At 36.4% G+C, this 18,916-nt stretch overlaps 2 protein-coding genes across 2 annotated transcripts in view; one reads left to right on the top strand and one right to left on the bottom strand.

Annotated features, from left to right (window-relative positions):
- The window catches only part of LOC121737326 (hemicentin-2-like), a 358,492-nt gene that overhangs the window by 222,021 nt on the left and 117,555 nt on the right, over window positions 1-18,916 (bottom strand). The window lies entirely within an intron of this gene.
- LOC121737325 (synaptic vesicle glycoprotein 2C-like) overlaps window positions 1-18,916 on the top strand; it is a 71,355-nt gene that overhangs the window by 23,160 nt on the left and 29,279 nt on the right. Inside the window, exon 3 of the mRNA XM_042128965.1 lies at window positions 2,113-2,275. Coding sequence (XP_041984899.1) covers window positions 2,113-2,275 — 163 coding nt within the window. The remainder of the gene's footprint in view (window positions 1-2,112; window positions 2,276-18,916) is intronic.

Below are 18,916 nucleotides of genomic sequence, written 5' to 3'. Positions count from 1 at the left end.
TATTTTAGTAGTGCGATTCACCAAAAATAATATGAACGCGTTCACTGCACACTAAACCGGTTTTAAATGTCACAACGTGTTTATAACACCAACATAAACTAAACGAGTTTTAGCAAAACCGAGTTTTATCTTCTGAACGCCCAGTGATCGAGGTGGCACAAGAATCAGTCCTAAAATCTTGTGTAGAAGAATACTGATATACTAAATTTTATATAATAAGTAGCTGTCCCGGCAAACGTTGTTTTGCCATACTTACATATTTTTTTGGTATGAAAAATAGATGTTGGCCTATTCTCAGACCTACTCAATATGCTCACAAAATTTCATAAAAATCGGTCAAGCCGTTTCGGAGGAGTATGGCAACGAAAACTGTGACACGAGAATTTTATATATTAGACTAGCTGTCTCGGCAAACGTTGTTTTGCCATATAAATAATTTTTGGTATGAAAAATAGATGTTGGCCGATTCTCAGACCTACTCAATATGCTCACAAAATTTCATGAGAATCGGTCAAGCCGTTTCGGAGGAGTATGGCAACGAAAACTGTGACACGAGAATTTTATATATTAGACTAGCTGTCTCGGCAAACGTTGTTTTGCCATATAATAATTTTTGGTATGAAAAATAGATGTTGGCCGATTCTCAGACCTACTCAATATGCTCACAAAATTTCATGAGAATCGGTCAAGCCGTTTCGGAGGAGTATGGCAACGAAAACTGTGACACGAGAATTTTATATATTAGATAATAATAGCTCCCACACCGGTTTCGGTGACGGTGGCCGGTTTCATTAAAAACCAGGCCAGCTACGCAGGAGTAATTTTATAGTGCCCAAGTGTGCACAGTACACAAGAGCACTCTCTGCTCCTTTACTATCATAACCCAGTGGGACGGAAGACCGACACGACCGGCGAGAGGTCAGGCGCAGGACCGACTTTTTACATGCCCATCCGACGCATGGATCATCTTACTTGTCAGACGATCAGGTGATCAGCCTCCATTGTCCTAACCAAACTTGGAAATAACATGTTTCCAACGCGGGAATCGAACCCACGACCTCCGAGTCAAGAGCCGCGCTCTATACCACTAGAGCACGGAGGCATTATATATAATTTTATATAATGTAAATAATAACTGCACGAACTACTAAGAGAATACTGTTTAACATCAAACAAGATGACGTAAGTATTTGAAGGACCAAATATGATTACGTTATTTTGTTTCTTCTAACTTCTTAACAAAAACGAGGCCTTGGAAGAGATTAGAAGTTGGAAGGCTTACAAAACAGTGATTAATAATAATTTTAAAATGTTTCTTTAAAAGTTTACAAACAGGGGATGTCACGTCTCCAGTTTGTGCCAAAAAAAAAAAAAGAAAGAAAAATTCGGTAATGTTCGGTACCCTGACTTTACTGATACAGCTTCGATCTTGTTCGTTTTACGGGTTCCGTATTCAAAGGGTAAAAACAAGCATTGCTAAGACTTCGCTGTCTGTCCGTATGTCCGTTTGTCTTCAGGATGTCTCAAGAACCGTGATAGGAAGAGAATCATAATTTTCACACAAAAAAACCTTTTATGCCTACTTTTGCTCTCATCTTAAAAGTTACAGGTTCAGGTTTATTACACGGAATATTGCTTAAGAGGGCGACTAACCCCAAAAATCAAACATCGTCCTTCTCTCTTCACACTTACGCCCGTCTTTCATATGCCAGGTGAAAAAGAACGACGCGGATTCATCGCCAAATTAGTTTTTTCTCAATAACTCGATAAATTTACAACATTTTAAAAAACCGCTAGGTCGATCTATCAATGATAGAATTTTATACAATGTGTTAAAATATTAACTTAGAAAACCAATGCACAGTTACGGCAATAAATGAAAAATTCGTGAAAATTAGATGCATCTTTGCAATTTTTTTCTATCGAGAAAATTTTAAGATACGAGTATCGTGTGTTTGCTCAGATCGAATTCTCGGAAATATAATGTACTATCTGATTTTAGAAAATGAAACAATTCGGGGCTTATTTTCAAGTATAAAAATGAATTATAAAATCGACATTTTATGGTTAGTCGCCCCCTAATGAACTAAATTTAAAATTTTTACTTTCTAGGTATGATACTAGTATCCGTGGTGGGTGGTTTCCTGACGGACACCTTCGGTCGGAAGATGTTCATAGTGGGTGGGAATCTGGGTGTGTGTGTGTTCACCATCATCAGCGCCACCAGCCAGACCTACCAGCTCCTCATTGCTGCGAAGTTCTTTGAGGGGTTCTTGTAAGTTTTTTTATAACCAAGTAATCCTATTACATACTTGAGTTTTATGACGATGATGATGCTGCATTGCTATCACAAGATCTATTTATACAAGGTGTAACAGAAATAAGTGATAATACTTTAGGGTGTGTACGTGTTCCTTGTAGAGAGTTCGCTGTGAAAGTAGCAGCGCTGAAAGACCAAACATTTTTTCACTTTTGTATGGGGAAAATCGTGACGCTCGGGCCCTTGCCCATACAAAAGTGAAAAAAAAATTTCGTCTTTCAGAGCTGCTACTTTCACAGTGAACTCTCTAAAAGGAACACGTACACACCCTAAAGTATTATCACTTATTTTTGTTACACACTGTATAGAGTTCACTGTGAAAGTAGCAGCGTTGAAAGACGAAATTTTTTTTTCACTTTTGTATGGGCAAGGGCCCGAGCGTCACGAGTTTTCCCATATAAATGTGAAAAAAATTGCCTTTTCAGCGCTGCTACTTTCACAGTGAACAGGAGACACGTCATGCACAATGCACATATTGTATACCATTTAGAATATTATCACTATTCAACTTACATACTACATCAGCACCATAATTTAGCAATTCATTTTGATAAGTTAACAAAGGTATTTTGTATAATATCACAACATTATTTTAGAAATTTTCCACCTTCAAGTTAGAATATATATTACAAAAAATACTTGTGAATTGTGCGGTCGGGACATTCCTTTTGTCTACTCTTTGATCCCGACGTGGTATTCGAGCTTCGGCTTTTTGTGGAAAATATTGGAATTTGAATTCCAACAATGTTAAATTGTTTTTGTTTTGATTATCATAATTTACTGTGGGGTTGAAACTTTTTAAACATTGTTCATGTATTTTTATGAACCCGCTATATAAATAATAACTTTACATTATTTTAAAAAATAAAAATACTATATTCTAACATACTTACAGAGTGTAATATAACTAAGTGATAATACTTTAGGGTGTGGTATGTGTATGAGCCCTCTGCGGGGCTAAAATGGTCGTATAGCAATTCCTCTCAATCAATTCACAAAATGAATTGTCAAAACTGTCAAAGTCACGAATGTCAAATTAGTACGAATATAAACCAATTGCCCGCGACTTCGTCCGCGTTAGCATAGTATTATTTATTGTACAAAAATATTCAATGTACAGAATTGACTTTTCTACGATTTTATTATATATAGATGTTCCGCGTGGCTTTACTTGCGTAATTGAGGAATTTCACGAAATTTTTCAGCAAAAAATAGCCTTTGTCCCTTCACGTGGTCTATTCTTCATGTTTGCCAAATAACATAAAAATTGCTCCAGTAGTTCTTAAGATAATAAGCAATTTCAAATAATCTCCCTCCGTTTTTTCCACATTTTCATCTATTTCTTTGCTCTTATTAGTCTTAGCGTGATAAAATATAGCCTATAGCCTTTCTCGATAAATGGGCTATCTAACACTGAAAGAATTTTTTTAAATCGGACCAGTAGTTCCTGAGATTAGCGCGTTCAAATAAGCCCTTTCATATAATTTCCCCCGTTTTTCCACATTTTCTTCTATTTATTCGCTACTATTAGTCTTAGCGTAATAAAATATAGCCTAAAGCCTTCCTCAATCAATGGGCTATCTAACACTGAAAGCGCGTTCAAATAAGCCCTTTCATATATTTTCCCCCGTTTTTTCCACATTTTCCTCTACTTCTTCGCTCCTATTAGTCTTAGGTTGATAAAATATAGCCTATAGCCTTTCTCGATCAATGGGCTATCCAACAGTAAAAGAATTTTTCAAATCGGACCAGTAGTTCCTGAGATTAGCGCGTTCAAACAAACAAACAAACTCTGCAGAATTATAATATTAGTATAGATTGAATTGGTCAAACTCACGAATGTCAAATTAGTACGAATTTAGACCAATTGAATTGGCCCAAAGACATTCGTGACTTTGACAGTTTTGACAATTCATTTTGTGAATTGATTGAGAGGAATTGCTATACGACCATTTTAGCCCCGTTGCACAGAGTTTACTGTGAAAGTATCAGAGTTGAAATGTACCTAAATTTACGTCGCTAAGGCGCTTGCCCCACGGATTGCATTATACGTGAGAGAGCCATGCTTCGGCACGAATGGACTGGCTCGACCGGAGAAACACCACGCTCTCACAGAAAACCGGCGTGAAATAGCGCTTGCGCTGTGATTCGCCGAGTGAGTGAGTTTACCGGAGGAACAATCCCCTACCCTATTCCCTTCCCTACCCTCCCCTATTCCCTTCCCTACCCTCCCCTATTACCCTATTCCCTCTTAAAAAGCCGGCAACGCACCTGCAGCTCTTCTGATGCTGCGAGTGTCCATGAGCGACGGAAGTTGTTTTCCATCAGGTGAACCGTTTGCTCGTTTGCCCTCTTATTACATAAAAGAAAACGGAGCTATTAGCTCCGTGGCTTGCCCATACAAATTTGTTTTTTCAGCGCTGCTACTTTCACGGTTAACTCGTTATTAAGGTTTTTTAAAGATTAACGCATTGTTTTGTTACACCCTAAGCATTTGCATAAAAATAAACATTAAAGCTGTTCTTGTTATATTGTTTATATAGATAGCGAAAAATATTCTCAAAACTATTGGGAACTGCAGAATAACTTTTATTGAGCTATCTTGTAGCAATTTTTTTTCAAGATTAAAGTGTCTAAAAACACTCGGCCTTAGATACGCGGCCGAAGTTCTGCATGATTACGTCAGCAATGCGGTACGCATACAATATAATGCGACGTAATTTCGGCTTGTGTCATCGGTAATTTAAAATACATTGCAGGCGTAATCGTGCCGAACTTCGGCCGCGTATTTTCGCCCTAGTGTGAGTTAGTGTCTAACTAAGCCCCAATTTCACCAACGTCTGTTAGTGTTAACAGCTTGTTAATATGTAATGTCTTCTCTTTCATTCATATGAAAATCGAAGGAGGTAACGTGATACTAATTCCGGCGTTAACTTTAGGGGCTAAGCGTAAAAAGATTCCGCGATACAATTTAAGGACAGAAAATCGGACACCTTTGCATATTTTGTATTCTTGTCTCTTAACCCATTAACGTCTAAGACGGTACAATAGGCCCAGGAAGATTTTATGTGGTTAACCCGTCTGTTACTGGGCCTTCGGGACCCGTGCTTAACCCTCGTGTTTTCTCCTTGTTTATTTTATTTTTATTTCTATCAACGACTCGTAACCTTTTCTATTAAAAGTTTTTCTTGAGTTACATTATGGAACTTGTAAGATTACGTCAAAGAGAAGGTTAAATTTTCTTACATTTCTGATATCGAGATACAGAATATCTAAAAGATAAGAAATATATTTTATGTGTAAGGTACACAAAAGTAAGGTTCTAGAATTTTAAGACTGGGTTGCACCAGAGGCGTGGTTAAGGTTAAATTTAAAGTTAAAATTATGGTTATAGTTAGGTAAATTTAACTTTAACTTTAACCTTAACTTTGCCCGGAGAAATTGACAGATGACAGCTGGTCCAACAAGGTTATAAATGCACGTAGGCGGTGGCGCTGCTGGTAAAGGAGAACTGTCAAAAATGGCGGTTTTTGTATGATGACACCGTTAGTTTCTTTTTTCGCCACATGCATTTAAAACCTTTTTGAGCTCTATGGTTATGGTTAAATATCGCGTCTTGATGGCGTCCATTTTTAACTTTAACCAAAGATTTGACATTTTGCATTGTAGTTAAAGTTAAATTTACAGTTAAAAATAAAGTTAGTTGGTGCAACTCAGTCTAAGATACATTAAGGGGACTGCCTGATAAAAATGCAAAAAGTAATCTTTCTACAAGATACAATGTATAAGCGAATACTAAAAAGAGTGCAATTATTATACTAATTTTCGCGTGTCCTAGTTTTGCTTTCGCTTAAGATTCAGTACTCTGGCTCTCCTGAATTTGACATTTTTAGCGGTAAAGCTAATAGTAATATTCATAGTAAACCTGGTCTAGTTTAGGTGATAAACGGTTTTTGGACTGTTTTGAAGGCAAAAACCTTTTAAGAAGTGACATTTTTAACGGATCCTCAAAAAATAACTCTTTGAATGAATTACCTCCATACCGGTGTCTAATAATATTTCTAAAAACAATTTATGTAATAGCTCGCGCAGGCCTATGGTTCTGCGGGGCACATTTCGAGAATGGCTGATCTATATTATATCCTGGATTATATTTAAGGCCGTCCCCGGAATAAACGACCTTGACCATACATTTGCCGCGTTGCCGAGATCGCGCCAAAATTTTATTTTTTTTAATTATCTTAGTTCAAAATTGACCTAAAAAAATTCAAACGGCAAATATGTAGTTAATTAAATTGTAGATCTATTGGCGTGTGTTTCAAATAAAAGTAATTTGTAAATACTAGGGAGATGCTGAATGTATGCTTGAATTTTAATAAATTGCTTTTACTTTGGAAGCTGATGTCATGAGTAATATAATAAACAAAAATAGGAAATTAATAACATGGAAAGCAATGTTCGTATACTGAAGAATATTGGTGTATTTTTATTATAATTTTGTAGCTTTAAAATATGAGTTTTAAAGTTCTAAAAAGCGGTAAATTACGACATCTCCGTTAGAAGGGGATATTTTCCAATGTAGTAAAAAAAATCTATAGCCGAACATACAACCTTCTCCTTTTTGGAAGCCAGTTAAAAACAAGGGTGCAGTTATAAGCTCGCACAGGGCGCAAAAAAGGCTATTTACGGCACTGATCTCCGTAGGGGGACCGCCTTAAGCTGGCGCACAGCTGATGATTACCACACAAGTACTCGAAGTTATGATAACATTCAAATTATCTTAAGTAGTTAAGATGCAGCAAACTAAAACACTCTTAGCTCAGAGAGCGCCTTGTTCCAGGAACTTAGCTTGTTTGGCCATTACACTATAATTAGGAGCGCTAAGCGTGGATTAAGTTTGATTAATTTTTGTAACTTTGTCTTTACCTCTGTCGCGGTTTATATAAGACTAGCATGGCGTCCGCAAGTTGTGCCAAAATTCGTTTATCGCACGGAAACCCCACTTTTCCGGTATTAAAAGTAGCCTATGTGTTTTGCCGAGACTTAAGGTCTCCAAATTTCAGAAAAATCGTTTCAGTGGTTTGAGCGTGAAGAGTTAACAGACAGACAGATTTCACATTTTTAATATTAGTATTGATGAGTCTATTCAATGTAAGAATTCTTAAGTTCATAAGATTAAGATATATTTTATAGGTCTACCAGAATCTGATGGCATAAAGTGAGAAAATAATTAATTGACTCCAGCAATACCGTGGTAAGTGAAATAAAACATTTTGGTCCTTTTTTTTCTTATAGCGGCTGATTCTGTATGTAAAACATGCAAATAAAAAAATTATCCAATGATCAAGGATATTTTTAGGAAATCTGCTGTCAAAAATTGCCATCAGATCCTGGTACACCTCTTAATACCTACTCGTATAGACCATATTATTTTTAATTTTAAATTAAATTCATATCTTCTCAATAATACTGAAGTAAATACAAAAATACCAAATCTGTCTGTTGCCAAAACCACAGAACAAATATTTTTTTATGAATTTTATGATTTTCACGACATAATATTTTTCGAGGCTGTCGAAGATGACATACTCGTATTATATCAATGAATTGACACCTGTAATCTGTATAGCTTTAGCTTTGTCCACACTGTGCCTTTTTCTGTTCGTCAAGGGCATGCATTATAGCGCAGTCAACAGCGAACGTGAGGCATGCCCGCGACGCATGCCCTCTGACCGTATCGAAAACTTCAAAAATGACAATATTGTCGTTGGCAAGGAATGCCGCATGCAATTAATGAATACGCCAATATGAAAGTTGATGACGAAAATTGAAGATGAAAGTGCACAGTGTGGACATAGCTTTTGTCCACACTATGCACTTTCATCTTCAATTTTCGTTAACTTCTTTCATTCAACTTTCATTTTAGCGCATTCAATAATTGTATGCGTCAACGAACGCAGCGCCAACATTGTCATTTTTGTTCAGTTGCAGTGTCTGTCAGATTATTGTAACATGTGCGACGAGAAAATTTTGCTGAGTGGAATATGTGCGACTTATTTGGTCATAAGAAATTCCAGAAAAAAAAAAGAACCAAATGAAAGTTTTGGATACGGTCAGAGCGCATGCGTCGCGGGCATGCCTCACATGCGCTGTTGACTACGCTATAACGCATGCCCTTTCCTTGATGAACAAAAAAAGGCACAGTGTGGACATAGCTTATGTCCTAAGGTAAAAGTATAAAAGTAGTGTACGAGTATGTGTGTCTGAGTGTGTATGTGTGTGTGTTTGTGTGTGTCACATACCTGATACCGCATTGTTTTCCGGACCTGTCGTAGCCGAATCAAACTAGCTATTGTGTGTTTGTATGAGATTTATCTCGTGTTCTTGATCCGTTCCCGAGGCCTGAGATACAATCAATAAGACCCTATTGTTCCTGCCCACAAAGACCGAGTGATCAGGCATCTCATGAGGTAGGTCTTAAAACGAAGAATTCAATAAAATAGAAGTGGCAAGAGTGCCACAAAGTATGAATATGTTTTAGGGCCGATTCACACCGGAATGGCAGCGCAGCGGCGAGAATTATTTTCAGTGTCACATGATTTTAAACTTTATCTTCATTATTGTATTACATAGTATCGCTTGAGAAACTTGGAAATTCTCGCGGCCGCGATTTTTCAAGCGATACTATGTATGTATTACAATAATGAAGATAAAGTTTAAAATCATATTATGACACTGAAAATGCTCGCCGCTGCGTTGCTATTCCTGTGTGGGCGGCCCTTACATTATACAGGCAAACTGTGTACACAATTTTGTAGGTGTTTGTGTTATTACTTTGAACTTGTGGACTGTATAAGAAGTTAGATGTAAAATACAAGATAAATAAAATTATTACGTTTTTAGAAGAATAGTGGTTGAATCCCTGCAGGGCTGGTTTGTGAAGCAGAAGTGAAGGTTCCGGTGTTGCTAGCATTTCTGTGTTGCCAGATGACGCGACCATAAGACGTCTTGCTTTCGTTTTGCCCATTAAAAAAATAATAACCGTGTATTAATAACAAAATTTATTCCATACTAATATCATAAATGCGAAAGTGTGTCTGTTAGTTACCTCTTCATGCTCAAACCCATGAACCGATTTCACTGTTTGTACTTTCTAATGGAGATAGTTTGAGTTCCGATTTACAGGATACTTTTTATCTCGGAATATGTACGCTACACTCGGGGTAAACTTTTAGGGTGGGTTGCACCAGAGGCGTGGCTATAGTTACAGTTATGGTTATAGTTAAGGCTAACTTAACAGCTTTAACCTTAACTTTGGCAGATGACAGCTGGTCCGACAAGGCTTTAAATGAACGTGGGCGGGGGCGCTGCTGGTAAAGGAGAACTGTCAAAAATGGCGTTTTTGTATGATGACAGCGTTAGTTCTTTTATTCGCCACGTTCATTTAAAGCCTTGTCGAGCTCAAGGTTATCGGTAAATATGGCGTTCATTATTGACTTTAACCAAATATTTGACATTTTGCATTGTAGTTAAAGTTAAATTTATAGTTAAAGTAAAACGCGATTCTTCATCATTTCATTTAGACACAGAAATTTTGTTCCGTCTATCGTTTACCTCGATCTGTGGCTTCAAACAATCGAAGTCTGTTTCAATGGCCACTAAAAGGATAATGTGTTGACTATTGTAATGAACACCCGTGTGTTATGACACACTTCATTATCAGAACTGTAGTATCTCTGTCAGTTAAACTAATTAATGATCTATAGAGCTGATAATGAAGACAACATGCTTTCATAACTCAACAGCAAAGCTAGATTTCCATTATGAAAGTGTGTTAGTCTGTCTGTTACGTCTTCACGCCTAAACCGCAGAACCGATTTTATTGAAAGGGGTTCGAACATTTTTGTATGAAGCCTGGCATATCTAGCCGCCGGCCCTTTTGATTTTTTTCGAGCACGATAAAAGTGGTATATTTAGATAGAGGACACTTATACAAACAAAAAATGATTCATAACATGGTATCCTAAAGTGGCACATTTCCGAGATATTTGGAAGTAAAGATCGCCATTTGTGTCCTTTGTACTCATATGGCGATCTTTACTTCTAAATATCTCGGAAACGTGACACCTTAGAATACCATGTTATATAACATTTTTTGTTTGTATAAGTGTCATCTATCCAAATATACCACTTTTATCGTGCTCGGACAAAATCAAGATGGCCGGCGGCTAGATATTATGCCACAAAGGTACACGTACCCCTTTGGTTTGGAGATAATTTGTGTCTCGAGAAAGGATTTAAGATATTTTACTTTTAAATGAGTAAAAGCATATATTAGAAAAGTCGAACTTAAACGTTCTTGTGTAGAATATTAAGGCATATTTTAGAAAACGCAATATTTTTTTTTATTTATTTTATTTAACATTTATTGCACACAAGACACTATTCACATAAACATTGACATAGAAAGACGACACAAAGGAACTGCTTATTTCAAAAGAAATTTCTTACAGCAGCCCTACGGAGAGAGATGTGATACAAGACATCAGATAGAGCGTGCACAATTACAAAATTATTAAACTTTAAATCTACAGTCATGTATTTAATTAATCAAAATAAATAAATAATAATATAATATTAATAATAAATATGATAAATTAAAACCAATACGTCTTTAATAAATAAATACTATATTATATAATATTATACTACTTATTATTATAACGGTATTTAAATGGATTGAGATATTTGAAGATAATGCTCTTTTAAGCGTTTCTTGAAAACATTAATGGTGGAGCTATCACGAACTGTATGGGGAAGCGAGTTCCACAATCTGACTGCATGAACGGTGAAGGAGTAGGAGTAAAAATTGGAACGATGGGGTGGGAGTGAAAGGTTCGTTCTAATGTTGGTCGGTGGGTTGGTTGGTTGGTCAAACTTTTTTAAGCCAAAAATAAAGCGTATGCAAAGATTTTGCAAACGCTCTAATTTTGTTAAAAGCTAATCGGTCAAGTCCAAGTAGCAGGTTATATTCCTTATCTAAAAAGTAATGATAATAATCATTAACATGTGTAGTGAAACGAGCCAGAAGTAATGATTAATACGCCAATCTCGTATTTAAATAACAGAAACAATGGAAACAAACAATATGAAAACGCTTTGGGCATAATGAGCATGAAACATGAAAATATTTTAATATTTATGTAAAAGTATATTTCAACGAGTTTACAGATCACGGTTTCGGGTAATAAAAGTAATTAAAACTCCGTTATTTGTGGTTTAATGCTTTAATTATTACGGAGTAAGAAGTTTGTGAAATATTAATTTACTGACCCGGGAAATGTTGTTTTACCATATTACACAGTGTGTAACAAAAGTAAGTGAACTTTTAGGTGTGTGCGCGTCCCTTATATAGAGTTAATTGTGAAAGTAGCAGCGCTGAAAGAGCAAATGTGATTTATATGGGCTAGTGCTCCAGCGTCATGAGTTTTCCTATGCAAAAGATAAAAAAATGTTGCTCTTTCAGCGCTGCTAATTTCACAGTGAACTCTATACAAGGGACACACACACATTCTAAAGTATTATATTATCATTTAGTTTTGTTACACCTTGTATATTATTATGAATATATTATTATACGCTTATTGTGTGCGCCCCTAGTGTGAAGCCTGTCTTTATCAAACGCGAACGTGACAACGCAAAAAGTAGTAACCCAATTTTAGGCAGTTTTTTGTTGTCGAATTGAAATCTTTGTTTTAAAAATTTATCTATAATTAAGTAGTTATCAATTGGAATTATTTTCTGAAAATTGTGTTTTTCATATTTTTATCTTCTGCGTGATCGCTGTCGTTATACTCGTATTTTCTTTCTTATTTGTTTTTATATATTTTCATTCTACCCACGCAAGAGATTCACAAAACCATTTCTCATAGTCGCAATAACAAAGTAACGTCATTATGTAAAACAAAAGTTCGGTATGAACTTCAATCGAGCGGAGCCAGTACAATATCAAACTTGGCAAAGCATATAAAACACAAAGAATGTAGGTTACCAAAAAATGACAAACAAAAACGTATGTACACAGATAGGGGAAATCCGGGGGTGCCGCGTCTCCCCGTAAGGGTGGGTTCACATGGCGACAGGTTCGCCTTCGCACTGTGCGATATCGGGTAGGACACGTCATATTTTTCAAGCCAAGCTACCACTTACACAAGTATGCCTTATGAGGTCTCTAAGTAGGATCGTTTAGAGCAGTGTTCCGCAAACTTTTTGTGTTCAAGGTACATCTAGAAAAATAAAAACTTTTGGAGGTACACCACAAATTAATCAGCGTGTGCAGGGGTGCTCTGAGGTCCCATCCCTTCGTAGATCGTTTAAAATGTTCCCTTTTTTGGTTCTTATAAACTAGGAATACACACGACGACATTTTTGAGGCCACGACGGTATACCAGTGTGCCACCGCACACCTTTAGTGGAAAACTGGTGTAGAAGAGTATATTCCATAAAGTTAATATACCTAGCGAAATAGAGAAACAAAGGCCTGAGCAAGCGAGATGTCACTAGCAACTACACTGCGTGGTAAAAAGGTGACGTGTGATACATGAAAGCAGAACCATTTTTTTTCATCTATTTGACGTCAGGTCGGCGCTTATCGGCACGTTGACAATTTAATCTCTTAGAGATATGCTTGAGTAACTGCCGTTCCCAATATTTGATCTATCTCTGGTTTTGCCCTACTAGAGATAGGAATAGCTCACAATTGACATAAATATGTCTAATGTGAGCTATTCCTATCTCTAGTAGGGCAAAACCAGATATAGATCAAATATTGGGAACGGCCGTTAGTGTATACGTAAACAAATTTTTACACACAGACGTAAATCAATTTCGGTTTCGTTTGGCAGCTCGAGATTGTTGCTCTATTCTGCTAGGTATATTAAATTTATGGTATATTCACAGGGAAAAATGTAGGTTCCCAGGCGATAAGCGAATTTTGGCGCAATGGAATTGCGAACGTCATCTAGTAAAGTAATAAGCTAGATTAAAATATAATAATGGGGGTGCGATTTTTTTGTCCCCCGGTGTAAACCCACCTTAACGTTAGGGTAACATTGTTTTCTCCAACTTTGATAGTTCCCAAACATGTTCGTGCATTGCCATGCAATAAAAAGGGTATTTGGCGGAATTATTCGCTTGTAATTTCTTCCTTGCATACTTGGCAAAAAACACACCAACGTAACATGACCTAGCTTTGCTCGGATACTTCAAGTATGGAGAGATCTATTTACTCTGGACAATATAGCTCAATAAATAACCAGTCTAACTTGACCTACTCTACCGCTGATACTCAATATAGTGGAAGGTCAATTTATATCGGTCCTTAACCTTGCGTCTGCGGCTATGGGTACTTTTGTCCTTGACATAAACGACCTTGTGTGTCATGTGAGTGACAGCCTGTAAATAATCGCATTTAATACTAATTGACGTTAAGTTACTTATGCTAATAATATACTAAGGGACGTTTTGTGGGTAGTTACAATAATATATCCAAACCTAATGTTGTAACTAATGCAAAACTGTTTTTGGTCCTAAATAAATAAATAAATATTGAAATTATAATTATTGTTTTTCAGTTGCAGATTATTTAGATAATCGTTAACTTTTTAAATAATTGAATAAAAATATCTTATGTTATAATAATATATCGAGATTGTTACTTACATTGCATTATATTTATAATTAAGAGGATTCCACACCGCCATTTTTTCCATACAAACGTTGTCCCCTGTTTCCTCCCTGGATAATGCTAGTAGAGTTATAATTTTTTTCCCGAATATCGACGGCCACTAATACAATGTCCCTATGTTTTCTTTTTTTTCATAATTTAATTATTAAATAAGATATGAACGTTCAAAAACCTAAAAAAATGGCCAGATATTCCGCTGTGTTCAAACGTCCAGAAAACAGATTTGGCTAGATTATACAAAAAAAGCAAAACATAGGAACACAGCACAAGCCTTTTTTTAATCTTTAACGAAAAAAGTACTTAAATCGGTTAAGTTTTGGAGAAGGAATCAGGGGACAACGAATCGTTGATTTTCTGGATTTTCTGCAGTTGTCTCTATCGCGTTCTGCGGTATAGGCTTGAGGTAAGGGAGACAGCTATAGATATTACACGTACTTTTTTTTTCATTTCTCTAGCCCCTGATGTATCCTCTTAACGTCCAGTCGCCGGATGGAGATATTTATAATTATTATTTTTCTTATAATTTAAGAAGAACTTGTTCCTTTCTCTCGAGCACTATAAAAATATGTTCATGTCAGTTTTTGTAAACAAGATGGTTTTTAAATTCGTAGCATGTAAAAGAGATAAGGCAGTGTCCATAATAATATGACGTTTTTTTTACGTTTTTCAAGTTGAACGCTCAGCAAACGGAAGGAAGCTGGTAGTCGGCTAACGGCTTTTTAAACTTTATATCTGCCAAAACGCGATGAAAACGCGCAAAAGACTAGCGCATCAGGGGCCGTACTCCGAAACTGCAGGCCTACTACGAAACCGTTTTGAGACTCAAACGATCCGACGGGAATGCCGCGTCCTGCTCTAACAACGTCATTTCACGTTTGTAAGAGTAGGACACAACATTCTCGTACGATTGTTTGAGTCTCAAAACCGTTTCGTGGTACGGGCCCTGTTTTGAGACTCAAACAATCGTACGAGAATGTTGTGTCCTACTCTTACAAACGTGAAATGACGTTGTTAGAGCAGGACGCGGCATTCCCGTCGGATCGTTTGAGTCTCAAAATGGTTTCATGGTAGGCCTTCAGAAACGCGCGTCGTCAGTGCGCAAAAAATACGTCGTGTGGAAAGACCCTTAGACCTTACAAATAATCCTTTCGCTCGGTGACTCTTTTATGAAACTAGCTAAAACTACAAAATTTACAACGGTTTCAATGTAAAAACCTAGTAAAACCTTATTTCCTACATATTAAACAACTGCTTACTTTCATAAAAGTAATTACACTATCTTTAAGCTGTCCTTAAAATAGGCAGCGACGACGCTCATTTTAGTTTTAATAGGATTTTAATGCAAGCGCACAGGTGTGCTATATCAGGTTCCCGTTTGCTTGTTTTTAATTTAAAAATTAAATAATGCTCCTTAATCTTTTCTTGCAACGACGGGTTAAAACTTTTCAGTAGAACGGAAATTCTTGTAAACATATTCTTGTTGTAAAAATAAAGTTTTTTAGTGTCAGTTTTGTAATGTGACGAAACGGGTCTGTCGCTGGTTCATACTACAGTTTTTCGAACCGCGGTTGGAAACAGCGAAGGATTGTTTTTTAATTACCCGATTCATTATGCAATTTAATAAAACCTTATTATTATTATTAAAGTTTCCCATTTTTTATGATTTTGAAAGAAATGTAATTTCTTTATTAAAAATGTGTTTTTATTCCTTTTTGAAACCACTTTTCTATACGTCTGTACAAATAAATAAATGAGACAAAAAAAGTTTGTTACAATAATTATTGGCTTAAATTCGTGGTCCGAAACCACCCATAGCAAAAAATAATTAATTAGGGGTTTCACACCACTCCAATCACCGCAGTATGAATCGGGAATACAAAATATTTTAAAAACGGTTCTTCGCTGTTTCGAACCGCGGTTCGAAATTCTGTGGTGCGAACCAGCGAAAGACCCGACGAAACGATGCAATTAGATGCATTTTTAAATTCAAAACTGAACTTTATTTAATAAACAAGAAGATAGACATTGAATTATCACTTTTTATCTTGCTGCTTACAGCGTTGTTCTGCCTACTCCAATTATGAATGGCTTATTTTAAACAGCACATCGACTTATCACGTTGAATGTGAATTGGCCTTTATTTGACAGTGTAAATACAATCAAAGAGAAATTTAGCTTGCCACTTAATAATCCATACTAATATTATAAATGCGAAAGTATCTCTGTCTGTCTGTCTGTCTGTCTGTCTGTCTGTCTGTCTGTCTTGCTTTCACGCCAAAACTACTGAACCGATTGCAATGAAACTTTGTATACAGTTATTCTAGAGTCTGAGAAAGGACATAGGCTACATTTTGATGTGGGAAAATATCTTATTTCCATGAAAATTTCGATGAAAATGAATTCGCATTGCGCGTGGCCAGCGCTCATCCCGGGGGTCCTGGGTTCGAGTCCCGCAGGCGGAACAAAAAGTTTTCAATTTTCCTGGGTCTTGGATGTGTATTAAAATAAAATTTCAAAAATCTTAAACATATTTTATGTATAATATTATAAAAAATCCAGAAATATATCGATGGAATGAACATTTTAGTTCTAATACGATTCAACAGATGGCGTTTTATTTTTTACTTTATTGTAACATAGAACTAATCATACTTATTAGTTAGTATGTTTTTGTTTATAGTTTTTAATACGTTAGAATATGATGTTTAATCCATACTTAATATTATAAATGCGAAAGTATATCTGTCTGTCTGTCTGTCTGTCTTCTGTCTGTCTGTCTGTCTTGCTTTCACGCCAAAACTACTGAACCGATTGCAATGAAATTTTGTATACAGTTATTCTAGAGTCTGAGAAAGGACATAGGCTACATTTTGATGTGGGAAAATATCTTATTTCCATGAAAATTTCGATGAAAATGAATTCGCATTGCGCGTGGCCAGCGCTCATCCCGGGGGTCCTGGGTTCGAGTCCCGCAGGCGGAACAAAAAGTTTTCAATTTTCCTGGGTCTTGGATGTGTATTAAAATAAAATTTCAAAAATCTTAAACATATTTTATGTATAATATTATAAAAAATCCAGAAATATATCGATGGAATGAACATTTTAGTTCTAATACGATTCAACAGATGGCGTTTTATTTTTTACTTTATTGTAACATAGAACTAATCATACTTATTAGTTAGTATGTTTTTGTTTATAGTTTTTAATACGTTAGAATATTATCTATACTAATATTATAAATGCGAAAGTATCTCTGTCTGTCTGTCTGTCTGTCTCGCTTTCACGCCAAAACTACTGAACCGATAGTAATGAAATTTTGTACACAGATAGCCTAAAGCCTGAGAAAGGACATAGGCTACTTTTAAACTGGAAAAAGGGGTTGTAAGGGGGTGAAAATGCGTAAATTTGGTCAAATTAACTTAGTTCCAAAAACTTAAAACAGATGGCGCCAAGAGTCCCCTAGATCGCGCTATTGCTTGCTCATACGTATTTCTATAAGAGGTGGTACCATATTGAGCTAGACTTTTCGATTCTTTCGATTGTTATAGGTACACGTTATTAACTAATAACTCACCTACCAACTTAGACATCAAATTCAAAAACAACAGCGCCAAAACTACTGAACCGATTGTAATGAAATTTTGTACACAGATAGTCTAAAGCTTGAGAAAGGACATAGGCTACTTTTTAACTGGAAAAAGGGGTTGTAAGGGGGTGAAAATGCGTAAATTTGGTTAAATTAACTTAGTTCCAAAAAACTCAAAACAGATGGCGCCAAGAGTCCCCTAGATCGCGCTATTGCTTGCTCATGCGTATTTCTATAAGAGGTGGTACCATGTTGAGGTAGGTTTTACGATTCTTTCGATTGTTATACACGTTAATATTAACTAACTAGCTGTTGCCCGCGACTTCGTCCGCGTGGTCTTTAGTTTATAGCGCGCGGTGTCAACAAAATTTGTGTCAAATTTAAAAACTTTTTAAAACCCTGGTAAGTGGTACCCCTCTTAGGGCCGCGTTACACCGGAATGGCAGCGCTGAAAGTGCTCGCCTCGCCGCTGCCATTCCGGTGTAGCGCGGCCCTTAATTAATCAAAATACCCAAAAACAGCTGTGCAGTGTGCACATAATCTATACTAATATTATAAATGCGAAAGTATCTTTGTCTGTCTGTCTGTCTGTCAGTCTCGCTTTCACGCCAAACGCCAAAAGTATCTCTGTCAGTCTGTCTGTCTGTCAGTCTCGCTTTCACGCCAAACGCCAAAACTACCGAACCGATGGTAATGAAATTTTGTATACAGATAGTCTAAAGCCTGAGAAAGGACATAGGCTACTTTTTTTACTGGAAAAAAGGGTTGTAAGGGGGTGAAAATGCGTAAATTTGTTCAAATTAAGTTAGTTCCAACAATTCATAATAGATGGCGCCGTGCGTCTTCTACATCGCGCTGACGCTTGCTCAAAAGTCTTCCTATAAGACGTGGTATCATCTTACATTTAAGTTTCGATTTTTTTCGATTGTTATATCTATTCTACGGTATTAAATAACTCAGTACTTTATCTGTGCAGTGACGTAACCTTAAGTCTATCAATGATAAATAGTTTATGGGTAAAGTTGTGTAATCGGAGGGCTAAATAAGCTTTAAAATTTGGCATAAAATATAAAATAATAATAAGTGAAATACTTATTGTGTGCACACTGCACAGCTGTATTGATTTAAGGGGTACCAGGGTTTTTTTATAAAAGCTTTTGACACCAATTTTGTTGACATCGCGCGCTATAAAGTACTATAAACTGAAGTCCACGCGGACGAAGTCGCGGGCAACAGCTAGTAATCAAATAATTATGTCGTCAAC

The sequence above is a fragment of the Aricia agestis genome, chromosome 20 (assembly GCF_905147365.1).
Source record: "Aricia agestis chromosome 20, ilAriAges1.1, whole genome shotgun sequence".
In the NCBI taxonomy this organism is placed as follows: domain Eukaryota; kingdom Metazoa; phylum Arthropoda; class Insecta; order Lepidoptera; family Lycaenidae; genus Aricia; species Aricia agestis.
The sequence above is the reverse complement of the archived record's forward strand: the minus strand, read 5'-3'. Positions and strand labels throughout refer to the sequence as shown.